General features: G+C 42.0%; 1 protein-coding gene across 2 annotated transcripts in view; it reads right to left on the bottom strand.

Moving 5' to 3' along the window:
* The window catches only part of LOC109628289 (roundabout homolog 2-like), an 87,686-nt gene that overhangs the window by 24,737 nt on the left and 41,886 nt on the right, over window positions 1-21,063 (bottom strand). The window contains exons 3-14 of one of the 2 annotated variants that reach the window (XM_069510044.1): window positions 16,357-16,514; window positions 15,604-15,724; window positions 15,345-15,483; window positions 12,709-12,845; window positions 10,955-10,966; window positions 10,324-10,448; window positions 8,838-9,009; window positions 4,441-4,646; window positions 2,397-2,478; window positions 2,128-2,293; window positions 1,678-1,844; window positions 1,466-1,587 (exon numbers count right to left, since the gene is read on the bottom strand). In XM_069510044.1, coding sequence (XP_069366145.1) covers window positions 1,466-1,587; window positions 1,678-1,844; window positions 2,128-2,293; window positions 2,397-2,478; window positions 4,441-4,646; window positions 8,838-9,009; window positions 10,324-10,448; window positions 10,955-10,966; window positions 12,709-12,845; window positions 15,345-15,483; window positions 15,604-15,724; window positions 16,357-16,514 — 1,607 coding nt within the window. The remainder of the gene's footprint in view (window positions 1-1,465; window positions 1,588-1,677; window positions 1,845-2,127; window positions 2,294-2,396; window positions 2,479-4,440; window positions 4,647-8,837; window positions 9,010-10,323; window positions 10,449-10,954; window positions 10,967-12,708; window positions 12,846-15,344; window positions 15,484-15,603; window positions 15,725-16,356; window positions 16,515-21,063) is intronic. The other variant, XM_069510045.1, reaches the window with a different exon arrangement.

The raw sequence follows: 21,063 nt of genomic DNA on the forward strand, positions 1-21,063 counted from the left end.
CATCCACTCTTCAAGTCCCCAGAGTTAGCACTGAATTTAGGAAACATACCTGTTAAAATCTGCAAAAGCTCAATACCGTAATGTTCCTTTAACAATTTGAATCTTTACTAACTATGTGTATTACTTTTTTATATAATTTTGTTGTTTTGTGCAGTTGCTTTTTTGTGTGATTATTTTTGACAGTTTGCTCACTTAACATATTTGTTGATAAGAGTCAAGTAATTTCTTGTGAATAAATCATTGAGCTGATTTATGAAGATATAGACTGTATAAATACACTGTGCACATAATGGTAATTAAATAGACACTGTGTGATGCATATTCTGGTCTCTGTTGTTCTATTTTCCTTGATTTATCATCAAACTTTCATTCCCTGAAACAAAATGTCACATAAAATCCCCACCAATCTATGGTTCCATTCAGATCGAGCACAAAATGCAGGTTTACCCTCACACAGCCGGTCTAACAGCAGCTTTACAGACCATGGTTGTCATCCTGAGAAGCATGAAATAGCAGACTAGTGTAAACCCTTCGTCGGTGTGTCATTAACCTATAGCAACAGGCTGCAGAGACACCTTGCCAACAGACAGAAATAACATTCACTGCAAACTGCAAACTTGTGACACAAGTAGCACCTAATGGTGATGTATTTGTCCTGAATGGAAGCATTAGTCTTGATTCCTGCATCATCTCAAACCATTCTAAATTGATGGAACACCAGCTGTTCTTTCTATGACTGTGTAGCTGCCCCCATAATGTTTACTCCCTGTTTGAGTATGTGTGTGCGTGCCAGCTAATCAAAAACACAGTGGCATGCCAAGTATATACTTCTCAATCAGGCTTAAAAAAAAATTGCTTTGCTGCTTTGAAAGTAATAGTATTAGCATTACTTTATATTTTATTTCTTTAGCTTCATGTTTGAAAAATGTTGCTGCAATTTTTCATGTCACAGATACTCACCATTACTTACCACTATCTTTAAGAAAAATGACTTTTTAAAACATACAATTAGTATGCAACAAGAAACTCAAGCAAGTCCAGCTGACCGGTTTTTAGCACTTGGACATATAATTATTATACTATTCTGTATGTATGACTCACATATATGTATATATAGCAAATACTATTTTTATAGTCACGTTCATATAGTATAACCTACCTGCCTATATACTTATAATGGTCTATATGTGCATATATATGATCACATCTATTTCAACATGATGAAACTGACACTTTACCCAAGTACATTTCTCACATTTCAATCTGTAGTAACGTGTATATTGTGTTCATTGTCTCAGTATTTTAATTAAATTTAATTGTTTTTGCCTATTTTAGTCTATTCTTATACCTTCGCGTATTCTCTTGCCAGCCCTAATACTAAATATCTACTGCAGTAACGAATGAATTTACCCATGGTGGGATCAATAAAGGTCACCGTTTTTTCTTAAAAGTTATAAATACTCACAGTCCATGTGACCTGCACTGATGTGGAGCTGAGGACCACAGGGTTATGCATGCTGACCAGCACGTCCCCCAACTCCTTCTGCACACGGCGGTGGTCCACTCCCTGTGCTGTAGGACTAATGTCTGGGAGAGAGGAAGAAGAGCACTTAGAGTGGAATAGTGATACCCACCACTTAGAATCCATTACAATACATAGGCCACTTATATCTTTACCTTGTGTTCGGACTGGTTCAGACATGGGGCTGGGGTCTCCGAGCCCTTGGGCATTGACCGCTCTGATGATAAACAGGTAGACGGTGTTGGGTCTCAGGTCCTTAACTGTGTACTCGGTGGTCTTCACGTGATCTGCCACTGTCTGCCAGCTGTTACTCACTGACTGACTGCAGAGAGATGGAATCAAATCAGTTGAGGGGAATCTTTTTATTACTATTGAAGAAACTATTCATTGACAACAACAATGCACCACTGGGACCAGGAGAAACATTTCCTGCTTAGACTGCTTTTATTTTTGCAAAAACATCTTTCACTCAAATAAAGAGCATAAGTTTCTTCTTGAAACTGTCCTGGCTTTGTTAAATGCCCACAGAAAACCCCCACATATGTTACTGCCATGAGAGTTCGGGGTCACTGAACGTAGCCCGAGGCCATAGGTCACAGACGTACCCAAAGGCCTCAATGACATAGGAAGACACCGGGGATCCCGCCTCTGGCCCTAGTTCCCATGACAACGAGATACTGCTCTTGGTAACATCGGTGACCTCTGGCTTGGAGGGCGGCCCAGGGAGGGCCGTTGCGTTGTGAGACATGAAGTCTACGAGGTCGGTGGAGTCTGACAAAGGAAGAGACAGAATTAATACCTGCAGAAAGCAAAGGATACTGGGATATAGAAAACAGTGATCATTTTTCACATGGATTTTTATATTGAAGCAGACCTCTGACATCCAAGAAGGCGCTCCACGATGTTTCTCCACTGGAGCTGGTGGCTACACAGGTGTACAACCCGGAGTCAGCCAGCTACGGAACACAGATTACAACATTATTTTTAATGTTTTAACAAACACTTACTATAGTTTGCAGCTTCCAACTTTAATAAAAGTAATAAAGCTAACTGGAAAACAGTTAAATCAAAGAGGTGACGCCCTTTCTGTGAAAACGGCCCCTAAAGATTTTCTCTGCTCATTCAAATAATACAAATAACTTAGGCCAGCGTTCAGGCTGTGCTGTGTTGCTGCGTTCCACTGAATCCAATAACCTTTTGTAACTCCCAGGCGTTTCCTACAAGCTCTTACGTCAGTCTGGGCTCCTGAAGGTGCTTCACAGCTCGTAGTACAGTAAAAAAGCATTAACCTTCCACTGGCCTGCCTTTGGCTCGAGAAAAGCCCAAGAGTGGATGGAGAGAAAATTTTAACACCAGCCAATGAAAAAAAAAGCAGAGCTATGGTAAGAGCTTACATTAATTTTCTTAATTGATTTCCTCCAATAATAGTCACCCTCCTTTCCCAGAGCCATCAACATTATCATCATCAGTGCTGACACAGGAAATAAGAGAGATGACTTTTCTATTTCATATTGGCAGAAGCCTCGGGAGTCCCTGACAACTACGCCTTCTCTCAGGAGAGAGAGTGACATAGAGAGAGCACTCTGACACTGTGAGAGGACACTATATATTGCTCTTCCTCCATTATATTACCCCCTGTAGGCTCCGCTTACTGCTCCCCGTCCTTGAGTCCAGACTAAATAGCACACTTTAACGACTTATAAAAATCAATACACACTATTCATCTTTTAAAAGCTACCTGACTGCTCTTGTCCATTTGAATTTCATACGACTGATTGCAGCTAGCAGATGACAGAGATTTTCTCTTTCCTCTTGTAGGAAACAATAGACTTGTGTGTTGGTATCCATGTGTGGACAATAAATGTGGATGATCTTTTGTGGCTGTTCTATTGACAGTGCAATGAAAGTTGGGTAATCAAAGTAATGCAACAAGATAAAGTATTAGGAGTCCTTCTCGCTGAGTGGCGAATCTAGGATTTTTCTAAATTAGGGGCCAATTATGTGTCCAACCTCCGTGCACAAATTCTGATTCAGTAAGGAGCACATTTATGTCATTCCGTGTTAGCATCTATATCTTTGAGCAAAGTGACACATCATTTAATATATTTTGAAACTTGCTCCTTGTACACGCACATTGTGTTGTTCAAAAAAGCCTTGAAGATTTAAATTCTTAACAAATTGTCATATGTATTGTTAGTATTGTTTGTGATAAGTTCGTTAAACAAATAGACTGCAGGACAGGGGCACTTCAGGGGGCAATTAGATTTGAGCTGGGGCCAGTGACCCCCCCTTGGCTAACGCCCTTGGATCCAGCCGTTACATGGCCCTGTGCATACGTATGAGTTGTAGGTTCGTAGAATGTGAAATCTGTGCACAGTATGATTATTTCCAGACATATTTTTTCAAGAGATTCAATTGAGATGCTGCAAAGTATTAGGATTAAAGCGTTCTCTCAAAGATTAATTAACAATTCTTTGTTCTTATTAATGAATCCCTAGGTCCTGGTGGCGTAAGAAAGAGGAAGGGAATCTTGTTTAAATATTATGTTCATCAGTAGGATGCATGTTATCACACAGTAAGAAAAACATTTCAGGATTGGTTGGTCTTATTCTGGGGCTTTTGGCTACAATTTCCGATTGTTAATAATGAGAGTGTACTCGCCGACCGCCACTCCAGTTAATTGCTGAGATCTCAGAACACAGCTGCTTGTTAGAGTCAGATAATCATGCATTGTAAAGTCATCGGGTTTGTGTGCAACCTGGATGTTCATTAACTGCAATGGTACCATGTTCCCGGACCTCAGCAGTTAAAATGTAAGCTCTGGGAAATAAGCTGGAATTATCCTTTAATGGTTGGCCATTACAATGCTGCATGCTAACTCCTCTCATGCTCGTTTCTCTGTATCTGCTATAACTCACCCTGGTGCTCTGGATCTGGAGGCTTCCATGATCGAGCAGTGAGAACCGCAGGTCCTTTCCGAGCAGACTGGCCCCGTTCTTCCGCCAGGACACCGTGGGCTCGGGCTCCCCGGATGCCTGACACCTGAGAAGGGTCACGCCTCCTAGCAGCTGCGTTTGGTTGGATGGGCCCTGCCGGATGATGGGTGGTGGGCGGTCCTTCAGTGCTAAGGATAATAATCAAGAGGTCTGAATGAATTCCACGCACAGTGTAATTTTGATGTCATTTTGTTGGCACTGAAAAAAGCGAAGGAAGGTAAAAGAACGTGACCTTATCACAAGGTGTTACTTTGTGATTGCACTCGTTGCATTAGTGATTGCAGGCCCAGTATGTTAAGGCTCAATCTGACGAATGTGTTGTGAAAGGAAGTGTTTTGTGAGCCTATCCCACAGTAGGACAGTGCGCTCGTGGCACCGCATCACACCTTTGAGCTTTAATTACTAGGTGAGGATTAACGATGCTTCACCCATAGTGCTAATTACCGTACCTTCCTCCTAACACCTCTCAACACATCCATGCCCGTCCTCGCTCTTTCTGCTCTGACTCATGGCTGCACCACCTCCTTCTTGGCATCGCCCCCAACCTATACGCAAAACTAAACTCTGAATTATCATGCCAAGCACAGCAACAATACATCTCTTTAAAAGCTTGTTATATCATCCAGAAAACAGCCTATGCACTCAGGAACAGTAATTTCTTCAATGTTGAATCTCTCTAGGCCTTGTAACTAACCCCCCCCCCACGCTTTTAATTTCCTCACTGCTGCTCAGCAGCTTTATCAGTTCTGGCTCCTTTCACGCAAGTGTTTAGAGCTGGTTCTCCCCCTGTCTTATCTTTCATCACAGCTACATTGGCACAACAAGGAACACAACAAGTCCTGGACAACAGGAGACAAATCAGGTACAACAAGGTGCAGGGCAGAGTACAGTAAGAGGAACTGAGTGTCATGTGCCATTTTTACAGAGGCTGAATGTTTGCATTCATGTGGCGTTAAAAAAAGTCCATTAATGAGACAACACTTAAATTAATGAGATCTGACAAGCACAGTCAGAAATTTTAGTCCCCAACACAATCCTGATTTTTGTTCAAAAACATCCATGAGAATATGTATATAGAAAATCACGTCTAGACAATTTTTATGGGCTCTTTCCTGACCCATCCTTCCATCCAAGTTTTGCGTTAGTTCATCCAATAGTTTTTGCATCATCCTGCTAACAAACAAAGTAGAAGGGCACTCTGAGAGCGCATACCACTGCCAAAGCTTGTGCCGAAACTCACAATGTTATTCAGATTCACTCCAAAACATTATGGATTCTTTCCTGGCCTTTGGGGATGTCTGTGACCTATGGCCATGGGCTACATTCAGTGACCCCAAACTCTCATGGCAATAACATATGTGGGGGTTTCTGTGGGCATTCATCCTAGCCAGGTTTCAGGAAAAAAAAAATCTGGATGGGTTGTCTTTTACACTTCTACTCATAATTTGAGTGAAACATTTTTTGGGGAAATAAAAGTGTTGTCTAAGCAGGAAATGTTTCTCCTGGTCCCAGTGGTGCTTGTTAGGAGCACAGCCTACTATTGTTGCCCCTTCAATTAATAGTTTTTTCTATAGTCCCACCCTTTTACAAAATTGATTCAGTAGGTTTTGCGTAAACCTGCTGACCAACACACAAAAAAATGCCTCTATACTGACCGATATACTGTGTAGCAGAGCATTTTCAGGAAATCATTACATCTACTGTACAGCAAGCTACCCGTATCCCAAGTGATCCTGGAACACACACCAGCATTATATTGCTGTTCCTGATATAGCAGCAGTCCAATATGAAATAATCATAAACTCATTCCTTTTGCAGCAAGGTGATAATAAAATGGTGTCCACCACTTTCAGGCAGAATTGTTACTAGCTGTTCGTGTTTTATTGTTAAAACATGTATCAGGTGATTTAACATAATCAGAGCATCTATTTCTATAAATTCTATAACAATACTGCACAAAGCTGGAGTTGAAAGGTATCTCTCAGGGTTCAGGCTTGTGCTCTTTGATCAAGCACCACAGCAGCGGCCACCATTAGCCTCCAGGCATCCTCAGTGTCTGTAGGAATCTGTCAGACAGGTTCAAGTTCACCCAGATCTATCTAGTGTCAAATACTCACCCCCTATGTAAGGCTTGAAATATGGCTTTAGAAAAATGTGTAGCTTGCCCCTGCTTGGAGAGCGGTGGCTGTGGGTAATCTTACATTCACTGCGGTTACAATGGATTGGAACAATGACCCAGTTTCCCATCCACAGAAAATTGTCAGACCACTTGGCATCTCAACTGTCGGTGTCTGTATGCTCAGCAGGCTGCAAACAACTTTCAGTGAAGAAAATAATGGCTCAATACAACGCCTTTGTTTCTGTCCTCACACACAACCTTCCTCTGCTTGCCAACTGGAGTAAATGTAACCATGAGGGTGTATGGCAGTTCTTACACTGGCTGGAAGAACTGTACTCACTGAAGCCGGGCACACACTGTGTGACGTTGGAAATGTTGTTAAATTCCACCTCACACTCTACGAGTAAATCGTGTGAGATGTGAAGCCAAAGCTCACGATTTATGTGCTCCCTCTGGACACGACCTGACTGCTCACGTTGTACTCTGCCTGCAGCTCCTCCGGACCAGCTCAGGACTTGTGTCTTTGTCAAAGAAGAGGAAGCTGAAGTTTGCTTGCTAACACTGCTAACTATGTGAGAAAAACCATGCCTTCATATGTGTCATTCTCTGTGTCGTAACATCCTATAAAGAGAAGGCAAACTATATTTGAGGCTACTATGTTAATACTTCACTAGCTACTGTACTGTAAGAACCCTGCATCTCTCTCTCTTCCTTACTTGCTGTTCAATTGCTCTGAACCATAAACAACATTTCCTTCAATTGTGTTTTGCCTTTTTGCACAAATGCCAAGTAAAAGAAAAAAAAGCTGCTGAGTTTGAGGAATCGAATCGAGTACTGAAGACGACCGAAATTTCGGACATGTCAAAAATGAATCTGATTGTCTGACTTGTGATCGGGAGCATCTGATTGCACTTCGCACCCCTCTGTACCCTGCACGACAAATGAAGCACAACAAAACTGAAATTCAATCCAACAAAGACATCATGTTAATAGCGGGCTTGAATGTCACAGTGAATGTTTGGCTTGATTCCGCACAAAGACTACTAAACATGCCAGCATGAAGTACTAATCCATATCTGAACCATCAGCGGAGAACCTTCTTGGACAACCAGATGGAAAGTGATGATATTCCACTTCAGTAACGCTAAAGACCAAACCGACCGAGCTTCAAAAACTCTGTCCATCTTTGTCCAGCCATGGATCAAAAGGTATACCTCCCATCCATTGTGCTCTGCAGCAAACATGTGGATATTGATCCATCTCCTCTGAGCGACAGAACAGGAGCGATTTCCTCTCCAAAAAACACTTCAACAGATGTTAATTTAATAATGTGTGGAAGGACACGCCAAGAAACAAATGGAGAGAAGGGCATAAACAGCTCCCAGCTGGCAGCGGCTCAGCACTTAATGCCGACGTTAAAGCTTCGTCAAAAAAAAGCGCCAAGCGCAAAGCGTCTCTCCATCAAGGAGACAGTTTTATTTCACATAGTTTCAGTCTTTTAGAGACGTTTTCGAGCCGTTCACATTTACCACGGCGAGGTGATGATGAAAAGGATGACTGTGGGTGACTGGCTTTTAGAACGTACAGATGCATCTTCTCCTTTATGTGTGTGGGCAGACAAACAGCCTGTGATATACTGGTATTCAATGTTTTATTAGGGCTGGATGATGCTGAAAGCCTGTGTGGGTATGTTTCATCTGATTCTAAAGCCCAGTGTGCACCACAATAAAAACACATCAAATTCAGAGTAACATTGACAAGGTTTTTAAATTATAATGCATGTTGTTATAGCTGACCCAGTTTGAGCAGTACTGCCTTAAATCTGAATGCTGGGTGGTTGGCACTTTTAAGGGGCTTTCAGTTCCATTTCTTCTATAAATCCAATTAGTTTGAAAAAGCTGAGTTTATACTTTATATCAGAGGAGTCGTGTTATCTACTTATTTAGCTATTCGGAGAAGTCCCTCTGGATGATATCGGTGGGAAAATAGTGGCTTCATTCCGGGGAAATGACCTGTGTATTGAGCCATGCAATCATGCAATAGTGTTTTGAGTGTTCGCTAGTACTGTGCATGTGCTGTGCCTCCCTGATGCATAATGTACCTAACAGGGTGTGGAACACTAGAATAAACGTACAAAATGCTTTAAACACATTTCTATTAGGACAAGTTTTTTAGTGTGTGTGTGTCTGGCCAGTCTTACCGTCTGCTACCTCAAGCTGAGCCTTGGCCATGATGCTGCCTGCCACAGTGAGGGCCTGGCAGATATAATACCCGGCATCAGAGCGTTGTACAGATGAAATGGTCAGCTCGCCGCTCACAGACACAGAAACCCGGCTGTCTCCTTGTGTCGGCTGGTTGGGAAACAAAAGGTCCTGCAGGGAATGGAAGTGGAAAGTAATGTGAGTATTATGAAGATATAGTTAGAAGATATAACATTAAGAAAGAGCAACCTCTCTTAGTTAGGGTTGGGTATTGTTTGGGTTTTTTGCAAAATAATTCTGGTGCCTAAACGGTGCCGGAACTGAAATTCAACGATAAGAGAGGAAAATAAAAAAAGAAATAAAAAATCCAGACTCTTCTTATTTGTTTGTCATGAAGTTGTACTTGTTGTTGTGAAAACTGTGACAAAGGGGAACAACTACGCTAATTGAATTTTCACTTTAAACATGACTGATTGTTTTATTTAAACATGCCTTCATTTAACTTCCATGTTCTCACAATTATGTACAATTCAGTTAGAAAAGTGGGTCAGCATCTCTTTCCTACTCGGCCTGAATGGCAGTTTACCCCCCGAGTGATGATCCTGCTGTGATAACCCGCAGTCATGGTCATGAAATAGAGGCATCAGCGTTGGCTCTCTCTTTGCACCCCGAGCAGACAAACTGATGGGCAGCAAAGGACATTAGCCTGCTTTCATTATGTTTAATGACTCTAATGCAGCACATGACATTGTTGCATGCTAAGTGATTTGGCTGGTCAGCCTGGTGCAGATTGATAATAAATGACCACTTCATCTGTACGTGGAGCAGAATCATACTCTGCTGTCCCTGGGGTTTGATCCTTTCAGACAGATGATTGGACATTTTTACATTTTTTATTTTTGAGGCGGTTGCAGAATTTAATGTCTGTACAGACAGGAATAATTCATTCCCCAGCATGCACACATTCTTACAGACACACAAACAAGCAAATCTTTCAAGAGCGGTTTTCAAACATAAACGTTGGAGAATGTCTGCACAGTAGGGTCCAGACTTTCTACGGAAGACAGACGCATTCTCAACAACACAGATATCTCTTAAGCATTCAGCTGAGGGGTGTTGTAGCACGCAGGAGATAAGACTTAACATTTAAATTCTGCCACAGAGATCATATGTTTTTTTTGGACACTGGCGACAACTTATCACGGGAAACTCTCCTGACATCTTCGTCAACGTCCTCTTCATGTGTAGCATTGCTCTTTTTTACTGAGAAATTTGTAGTATATTTATTAATTTTTCTCACTCAATTGTGGAAGATCCCTTACTTTGTTCTCATATCTAACCCAATTATCCAGGGTTTTTACTAGAGGGCTGGCAGGAGAATGCTGGAACCTCTCACGCTGACATTTGCATTCTTACATACAGCCCCTCCAGAGATTACCCGGAGTTCAGTGCATGTCTGAAAGCAGCTTGAATCAGTATCCTCACCTGGCTGCCCTCTCGCTGCCAGAAGACAGTGGGCTGAGGCTTTCCCCTGGTCTCACAGGGAAAGGTAGCTGTGCGTCCTTGAGCCACGATCTGGTCACGGGGGCGCACCACAAACTGGGGCGCCTCTGAGGTTGAAAGTAAAACAGATAACAACACAATAGCAACATATTTGCATAGAGATGTCTGCATTCAGAAAGAATGTTTGGACTGAAGTTTTAGCTGCAGGCTAAAAGGTTCATGCACTTTGGCATTGCTTTAGGAGCTATCTCCTGATTATGCCAATCTCACAAGCCATTCATCCGGCTGCCAGAACATCAAAACGGATGATACCGGCTGATTAGCAGGGCGACTTGATGTCCTTCTGAATTTAAATTTGTCCGTTGAGGTGCATCATCCATGTCTGGACGCCCATTTGGGAAAAGAAAAAGTGAGGTGGTCAATCCACTGCTTCTACAAACAACTGCCAGGGGAGTTCAGGGGCTTAAGAGTAACTATGTAGATATGCATGTCCAATATTAGTCTGATGAATGTGTTTGTGGAATGCCACAACAGTGCATGCATACTGTAAGTGTGTGTGTGACCAAAAACTGAAAAGCAATGCATGCAAACAATGGCATCAGCTCTTACTTACCGACGGGACGAGCTGGTGACACAACAATGGTGTGGGTGAGATTAACACACGACACAGAGAGAAGGACAGCAGAGGAGTAGAATAGAGGGACAGAAGAAAAAAAAACGAATGAAAATCAGAAATGGATGAGGTGGGAGTTGGGTTTTCATCCATGAAGTTAGAGGAAGAGAAGAAGGGTAAAGCTCAGTCACCGAAGAGAGGTGATGGCATGGGCCTGAAGGAAATGGCACCTTGGCAACATTTGGGGGGTGGGAGGGAAACTGATGCCGAAAACCACCGAACAGATTTATCAGCAACACTTAACTTATGTCATGATAACAACACATTCACAAAGTAAACAGATTTCTTTATATGGTCCCTGATTTTCAGCGTGGAGTGTCTGGCTGCGCTGGGTATGTGTGCAGCTTGTGGCAGCTGCATCACTGATCTGATGCGTGCCTGCTGCTGCAATGTTTCTGAAACGAATATGGTATTCCCTCAAATAAACTTAGCCTATGTACTCATCTAAATGCCAATCTTCAGTCCTGCAAATATTTCACAATAAAATCCTTGTTAAAACATATGAAAGGATTCAGGCAGCAGAATGCTTTTACTAGATTCAAAAGTGAGGTAAAGATCATTATTCTATATCTTTTTTGTGGTGAACTAAGTGGAATAAATAGGCGAGCCTTGGTGTGGGGCTCGCGTGGCCCGTTATGCCGCTCTAACCTGATGACATGGCTGCCAAAATAAAAAGCAAGACATTCTGTGATGAACACATGACCCTCACACATCCAGTGCATCCCAGTGATGGATGGATTAAAGATTTATTTATTTCAAAGTTTAATCACTATCATCTTATTGTCATGCATTTCCTTTGTTGCATCTCTCAACCAAACTCTGCAACCATCACAGCACTAACATCTAAAGAGATGCATTCCATAAAAGTCTATTTTTTCTTCTATCATTGATTAATTATTTCAAAATAAATCTCATCTTTCTGAAATATTGTCCGTCCAGAATCTTGTTTTGTATCAGTGATCAATGTTAGCTGACTCATACTTAACATTTTTTATAATACATATTATATCATCTAATTATAAGCACAACTGGCTTTATCTAATGGTTTTCACTCAAAATATGTATGTATCGACAGCAACACAAATCTTGAACATTACCATGGAGCATTTCAAGGTGTAAGTCTGTTCATGCAAGAATGAAAGCAAGAAGAATACAACTCTTATGATAAAGACGGAATGAACAGTTAATGTCATGAGATCTATAATGTTCAGTATGTATGATGATGTATGATGGAATTACTCAGGTGTTCAGAATTGGTTCTAATTAAGATTGTTACTTAAGCTTTCACACTCATCAGTTATAACGACAACATAAAGAGCAGGAAGCAGAAGGGGAGCAATTTTTGTATTTTCCACAATATCAAATATGAAATAGCTTCCTCCCATTGATATGGTGTAAATATGGAGCGAGTGGGCTGGTTGGAGAATAAGACCCCCAGGAGAGGTCATAACAGTTCACTTAAAACGGGTTGGATTGTTCATATCTGGAGCCTGGCTGGAGACCTGGAGCAATCAACTACATCAGCTCCAGCTATATGAAAAGAGGAGCCGTGGCCATGCCCAGCCTTTCAGCAGGGGGGCAATAACGCTCGTAAAGTGGGCAATAAAGGGCTGATTGTCCTGCGGCCTGCTTTGGGAGATACAAAATATATCAAGGTTGGGTTATGAGCTTGAGTCCACAAGCGGGTTACCCACCTCTGATGGTCAGGTAGACAGAAGCCTCCACTTTACCCACGCGGTTCTCCGCAAGACAGGTGAAGGTGCCTTGATCGCTGACTGACGCTTTTTTGATCCGCAGCAGGAAGTCCTCCTTTTCATATCTGATGTCATACCTGATGACGGAGAGAGGGAAAGCGGCATCATGTCAAGTGATGCCACGGGTTGATTCCACATTTGACTAGTGCTTTTCTTTTTAAGAAATTCATGGTTGTAAAACAGTAAATAAATCAATAACCACCAGAATTATATAAAGGTTGTGTCATTTTTGATGTAATAAAGACAGACTTTCTCAGGCAATTACAACTCTGCTTCACACACTGGGCTACAGAGGCAGAGGAAAGGGGGAGCAATTATGCCAAGATGAAGGCACAGCAAAATGAAATGTGCTTTCAGCTGGAACCCTGGCTGTTCCACTATTTCAATATTTATAAAGACACCCACTGTGGTGTGGTCTGTGCTATCCTATATGTGTGTGTGTGTGTGTGTGCATGGGAGAGAGCGAGCTGAGAAGAGAGGGAGACAGAGACAGAGGGAGAGATAGACAAACAGTCTGAGAGTAAGGGTGTGGCACAGTCTGACAAACTGAATTTGATGAATGAGCCGAGCAGAAAGATATGACTTATTCATAGCGATGCTCAATGCATCGGTGTGCGTCCACCAGCGCAGCACGCTGTAGTGCAGCAGCGGCGCAGTTAAGAGTGGCGGAAACATCTCAGCTTCCAGAGTTTAGATAAGCGCCTCTGAGGGGCTACGGAGGGAAAAGCACGGGAGCAAGGAGCTGGGCTCTCCCTCTCTGGGGTCCCTTTTGAGTGTGAGAGATCCTGTGAAATTGTCTAGCCAGCCATACTGATGCAAAGATGGGAGACAAGTCAGGCAGAGAAATGGCACAAGGGGTGAGAAAAAGTCACATCTGAAATAGATGTTCCAAAGGGTGTGGGCAGAATATCGATGGGGGCTGCGGGGTCCGTCCAGAGTCTGGTGAGGACTCCATTCACAGCACATCCCTGACCCAGATACAGACTTCCCCAGGAGGCCGACAGGTTTAGGAGAAGAATGAGAGGAGTGGAAGGAAGGAAGTGAGGCGAGGCAGATCTGAAAGTAGGACATGTTTCTGGAGTCAAGGGGCACTGAGGTAGAGGGCACAACGCAGGTAGAGGCAGACAGACTGGTGGACAGACAGGCTGTTGTCTACATCAAGTTATATCCTCTAAAACTGCTTCCTAATAGCAGTCATGGCTTGTAACAGGTGTGAGTTAAATGTGTGTTGTTTCTCTCTTTTTATAGCAGGACTCTAATGTAAGAGAGAGATGACTCATCAAGTTCTGGGTATCACAGGCATTTTACTTAAGTTGTATCTCTTACATTCACACATTTGAGGTATGTAATCTATTTGACAGCAAGTTTAATAGTAATTTAAATATTTCTGATTTACAGTTCAAGAGCTGCAAATAAACTAGCTTAACAGATGATATACGGTAACTATGCACTGCTATTTTATACAATTACATGATGCAAGTTCAGAGGGACAACTGCATTCATGACACTTGCGGGTATGCACAGTTTGTTTGTCTGTCTGGAGATACAGGCTCAACTGAGTAACATTCTACTTAAAGATGAAATCAAGTTATACCTCTTAATCAGATTTCCCCCAATCAGATATTAAATGCCTAATGCATGCATACATTCAAGGGCATAAGAAGTTTCATAAGGAGAATGTGTGAAAGTGTTTAATTTGCATAGTTTGTTTCATTAAATGAATTAAATCACATGTCACTGCAACGCGTGGTGAACACAGCTGCTAGGATCATTGGTGCCCCACTCCCTTCCTTGCAAAGCATATACACCACCCGCCTCACCCGGAAAGCCACCTCGATTGCGAGGGACACCAGCCACCCCGCACACAGCCTTTTCAGCCTCCTACCCTCTGGAAGAAGGTATAGGACCCTCCGTTCCCGCACCACCAGACTCAGCAATAGCTTCATCCACCAAGCTGTCAGGAAGCTAAATTCTCCCCACTCACTTCCCCCCAGCCATATCCGACAGTCTGACAACAGGCTGAAATCCCCCCCCCCCTCCAAAAATCACTCAGGACTCTGAAACAAACTGTCTCTGCACTTTATCACTTTTTATCACTTATCACTTTTACCTCTTTTAACTTGCACTGCTGAAATGTAATGTTTATCTGTTGTTTATCTGTTGTGCCTGTGCACTTTATATGATTCACTGTGGGGAGAGTGGGAAATGTTCTTTCGACTGCTTTGTATGTTTACATGTGAAATAGTTGACAATAAAGCTACTTTGACATTGACTTTGACTAAATGAATCCAAAACATTGCTAAATATAGTTGTAAAAGCAGTTAGTGTTTGACATTATGAGGTTGAATGCATCCGTATTAATTCATATGAAATCTTAGACTTAATACATCTAAAAGTAGAAATCTCTACAACATACGCAACTAATGCTTGGGGGTCTGTTGTATTTTAGTACTTCATATCAAACGCTTCTGCTCTGTGTCCATCTCTGGATCTTTCAGTGCCAGGGAGCTCTCCTTTAACATTTGTCATTTATCAAGACACAGGGCACTACACACACATTCATAAAGGTCCCTCACCTGCCACGGGGAATATCCACGTCCTCCTTTTTCCAGCGCAGCGTAGGCGGAGGGTCACCGTGGACCTGACACCTGAACTCCACGCTCTCATCTACCAAGACCACCTGGTTCACAGGTCGTTGCACAAACACGGGTCTTTCTGGATGTGGGAAGGACACGTAACACATGTGCTAAATATACTTTTGAAAAAGTGGTAAACACCGTTTGCGTTTGTGGGTACTAAATAAAAATTCTCAATTGCTTTTTGAATTCTTCTTACCAAATACTGAGAGCTGAGCTTTTTCACTCTCTCGCTCTCCGACCATGTTGGCCGCCACACACACGTAAATCCCTGCATCGCTCTTCTTAGTGTTGGAGATGGTCAGCTTTCCTCCACGTACCTGATAAAAACATTAAGATAAGATGAGATAAGATGCATGACTCCTCCATAGAGGAAAATAGAAATGTGTGTAATTAGAAACAACCAGTTCAATAGAGTCCTGCACCTTGTAACTGCTGGTAGTTGTGTTGATCTAAGGTACATGCATGGGTAAAAATGAACTTATATGAAGTCAAAGCCAGAATTTGTTTCATTAAGAAAGCCTTCAACACCACTTCACTTCAACTCAGATAACTGTCACTCCCAACAGAGAACAAGCCAGTTCATAAAAATGGATCATATAAAGACAAAAACCGCAAGACAGGTTCTCAATGGCTCTGCTGCTTGTAAAAGGTGCTACAACACAACTCAACCACCAAAACAGGGCAAGGAGGCCATTCGATGTTTGACTGTGTATGTAGCATGTGTGTTTAATCATGGGTGAAGGGTCCAGTCACAGGATATATGTTAACGGGTATGGGCAGGTCTGTATTTGACTCCGAGATAATTGAGGGTAATGGGTCAGGTCTGATACGGAGCATTGAGGGTACAAGGTTGCAAAAATAAAAACACGTGCAGGAGTATTTTATACTGTATACCGAATCAATGATTATGTGTAAAAGGCAGAACAGGGACCCCTGGAGAGTCACCCACCGTGATCCTGTCGTCTTTGAGGTCGAGCCGAGCCTTGTCTTTCCTCCAGAAGGTGGTGGGCTCAGGGTGCCCGCGCGGAGCTTGACACTCAAGACTGGCAGTCTCCCCGACCGCCACCACAGCGTCCTGCGGGTTCTGTCTGAAGTCATCACGTAACACTAAGAGACAAAAATAATAAAAAGACTGACTGTTACACTTCATTCACTTAATGAGTTTGAATTTCCTAGGTTCAGCTGTTCAATGTGAAAAGCTGCTTCATGACTGAGCTGTCATGGTCCGCCTGACCTCTACCACCTTCTTCTAATGTAAGAGTGTAAAAGATAACCCTTGAAGCAGACAGGACCCTCAGCTCTCTGTCTGTCCGTCTTTAATAATACAGTTGTCTACCTGAGGCTATAGGTGCAAGTTTCTGCTTTCATCTCAGCAGATAAATGAAAGAGTGTGTAAGGCCAGGCACGATTAACAGAACAACTGTGAGAGACATCTCGAAGAGGAGCGAGAAGCTGAAAAAAGTCAAAGTATAGAGGCAACAGAAATAAAGAGGTCAAAAAGCAAAAGTGAAAGATCCAGCATTAAACATTGAAACAACACTAAATTTGTAAAGCCCCTCCAGTGGCTTCCTTCAGGCTACAACCCACAATGTGAGGGTGTTGAACTGAACAAATCACCTACTGACACTGTACATACCTCCAAAACACATATTACAACACTGGGGCTTCTTGTAGAAAAGCTTACACGGGTGACAAAGCACATGACAAGTAGGTTCCTCCTGAGCAAGCTGCTGAAGAAAACTAGTCCAAGATGGGACAGGGTCATCCTCTGGTGAATATGAATCAGCAAATGCAATAAAGTTTCTCAAGTATCGGGATAAAAGTATTAGTCAGTAATTTAAGTCTAAGACATATGAAGGACTTAAATTCCCAACATCAACATAAGTAAGACATGCCTAAATTGTTTTAAACCTTAGCATGTAATGTTTGTATTTAAGACTTTCCAAGGCTTAAAATTCAGATTATTGAATTTTGGTCACATTTTGTCTAACCACAATGAAACCCTGATCAGAAGCAAAGCATACAGACATCAGATATGATCGGGCTACAGGGTTTTTCAAAACGCATCAAAATCATTAAAATACTTTCTCTGGAAATCTTGAACAGCTGTAGAAAATTCTGCAACATATTATTATAAATAAAATACAATATATGAGAGAGTTAACTTTGTATGTGAATCTGCATGAGTTTGATGGTCAGAATATAAGTATGTTTTGCACGTGATCCCCCAGAGTGTTTTCTTCTAAACACATAATACGCTGAGGTCGACTTCACCGTATGAAAGGCTGCACTGTTCCGTCTGTAATTACAAGGCTGATTCTAACCAATGTTTTGTGAAGTTCGTTAAAATCCGACACTCTCACTTTTATTTTGCATTATAAAAGTATCGCAGTTTGGCTGAGACAGTATTTGTACCAAATAAAGACTGCAGTTTGTTGACAGGCCTGTACTTTATAGCAGATACAGGGTCAGACCTTGGTCGTTTGAAAAGAGATGGCAGCACTGCGAGTAAGGATAAAAAAACTGAGGGAGAATGCATCAGTGACCAGGGAAAGTGAATGAATCAAAAACTGCTTTATGAAACTTTATGAAATGACAGGGGAACAGGTGCAAGGTCTCATTTAAAACCAAGGGTAGAACAGTTTCAGCACAGCTCACTGAGAGGCTCCTTTTAAGAAGGCAATTGTGTCACTTTGGGAAAAAAAATATATAGCTACTCAAAGTCCTCTTTACTTTTCCTGACATGAACCTTTAACAACTATACAATATAAGCTATATAAAAGAACTGCTGAATTATCAACACTGTACAGAATGCAGAAAAAGACGTCATGAACGCATTTATTAGCGTTTAGGTCTTTTCATGTCAGACATTTTGACACGCTGCAGTGGGAGAAGCACTGGTGTAAATAATGATGTTAATTAGTGGGAGCCTGAGGTGAACAGAGGTCTCGCTGAAGTTACTACTAACACCTGTGCTTTTCTGGGACGTCTCAAAATGTCTGCTGTGAAAATCACTGTAGCTGGTGCGTCTCCATTCAGGGGCCTCGTCCTTTGCCGACTGCAATTGAAGAGTGATTGTGTCACAGTGGCGTGACCCAATTCGAAGGTTCCGACAAATGTGTTCTTGCAGCCCCCGAGCAACCAAGGCTCCGCTGGGTGGATCCTTCCCGGCCCTACATATCCCATGATTCATTGCGCTTCAGTGTTTTTCAAAGAGGTAAAAAAAGCGAGGCAAAAATGTCAGGAAAATAAAATTTTAAATGCAACAACTCAACCGAACAGCTAATAGCAAACATGCTAAAAAGTCATGTTTTCAACATTTTTAATCAATGGAAGAACATTTTTGTCCGAGCTTTGTTGCTAGGCGACGGGTGGAACTGCAGGACAAGCTGATGATGCGATAGGAAGACCAGACCAGTCTCTTTTTGGTTTAGAAGACGCGGTGTAGACCGAGATCGGCTGCATAAACCGAGTCCTCCACAGGATGTGGCCACTGAAATCACCCACTCACACACTATTCCCTACTTTACTAACCTCCAGAGAACTACTCTAATTTCATCATTGTCACAGTTTGATGAACAACAATACATTTTATTTTAGTTTATATTAAACTAGACATTGAATGACAATCTATAAAGGTAGAAACAAACTTGTTGATCATTACACATTTGTCCCCACAATATTTTAGCTTAATTTCTGGATAGTGGACAGAAGTGGACTCACACCATCTATCTTTACACACAGCCTATGTATTTATGCATTATACTGCATAAACAAATAGAACATTAAGTGTCTGCCACAAGTCTTATCAGTTTAATTCTTTTGATAGATATATGGCACTCTATTGTTTTCACATCATGTGGTACCCTCATCTCTCAGCCACCTTTGCAAGAGGGTATATATTGCTCGCTTAACGACTGCTATTTTTACCTTACCTATACCAATGTACTGCGGAATTAAATCAGTCCACTATATAGCATGTGAGATTTTTCACTGAACATTTGAACAGCACTACAAGATGGCAAACTCACTGGTGGGCGGGCTGTGGCTCAGGGGGGTGAGCGGGTCATCCACTAATTAGGAAGGAAGTGGTACAATCCCTGGTTCCTCCAGTTTGCATGCCAAAATGACCTTGTGGGCAAAATGTGGGCAAGACGCTGAACCTTAAAATGCCCCTGATGGCTGTGCCGGCAGTGTGTGAAAGACGTGCAATATAAAAAAGCTGTTGTATAAATATGTGTTTGTATGGGTGAATTACTTGCACTGTGAAGCGAGTGGTCAATAGGACAAATAAAGTGCTGCATAAATACAGTCCATTTTCCATTTATGACAGTGGACTATTTCTGTATTCTTCCATGGACAAACATTTCAATTTATCCATGGCAGGGGTGTCTGTGCTTGATTTTGTGCTTTCAAACGAACGAGAACATCAAGTGCTGCATATAAAAGCCAGACTTTTTGAACAAAAAGGGTACTTCTTCAAAACTTCCCACTCCTGTCTCAACTGTTATTCCAAATATCAACTCAAAGGCTTATACTTTGTGCAGCTACAGGAGTGACTGTGCTGTAAGCCATCACTGGAATTATGGTTGAAGACAAAGAGATCAAGATTTGGATCCTGCGATGAGCTGTGGCTGCTCTGCATTAATAGCTTGTGACATGTTGTTTTTGTGAAAAGCCTTACTGTAGGGCAGGTTTAAATAATAAAGCGTACTTTGTGACAGACAGGATGACTTTGGAAATGAAAGAAAAAAATGGCAAAGAATTAAAAGTGAGACTTGTTTTTCATTTTTTGTACTTGTGAATAAAAATGCTGTCTAGTGCCATTTCTGATCTCACGTAATATGGATGACTAATTAATGAAAAGCCAGTAAGCTAATTCACTCGAGTTGTTGATGACAATAGTAACACAAAAGTGTAAATTCAGCACAGTTTTTGTCTGAAGTGTCTCTCCCTGGGAATTCATAGAGGGGAAACAAATTACAAACACACACACATACATGCCAATTAGCTTGCCAATGCAAAGTTAGCTACACTGTCTAGCTATGAACAAAGACTCCAGGAGCAGCACGCATGCTTTTCGACAAAAAAGGCGAATTGAGTAGAGGGCTCCTTGCCCCCAGAGTTTCCTGATGGCCAAGACCGTGGTGGCCCTGAGCCGCTTGAACCTCCAGTCTCAATCAGCATTTGAGACGCCTGAGGCGCCCGATGTAGGACGTCTGGATGGAAGACTATGCAATGGTTTAGTGGTTCAATTTCAGCATACATTTGAAATTGTGCGCAGCTTCCCACAGACATACTCACAAGCAGGTGCTGGTGGTCCCCATGCACCTTTGATTAGGAGGGAGTTAACCTTTTCAAATATATATAAATGTCATGACGAAGAGACGTCCTATGGTTGAATCTGCATTAGCATTGGCCCTTCAAGGTTTAAAGGTACAGTGTGTAGAATTTAGTGATATCTAGTGTTGAAATTGCATGTTGCAGCTGAACACCCCTCACCTCCCCCTCCCCCTCTAAACATGAAAAAGAACCTGCGGTAGTCATAAAAAGGTGTTTGGTTTGTCCAGTCTGGACTAATGTCAAAAACATGGCGGCCTCCATAGAGAGGGTCCCCTCAATGTTAATATAAAGTATTTAAATATAAAGGATCTTT

Source organism: Paralichthys olivaceus, chromosome 15 (assembly GCF_024713975.1).
Source record: "Paralichthys olivaceus isolate ysfri-2021 chromosome 15, ASM2471397v2, whole genome shotgun sequence".
Lineage (NCBI taxonomy): Eukaryota > Metazoa > Chordata > Actinopteri > Pleuronectiformes > Paralichthyidae > Paralichthys > Paralichthys olivaceus.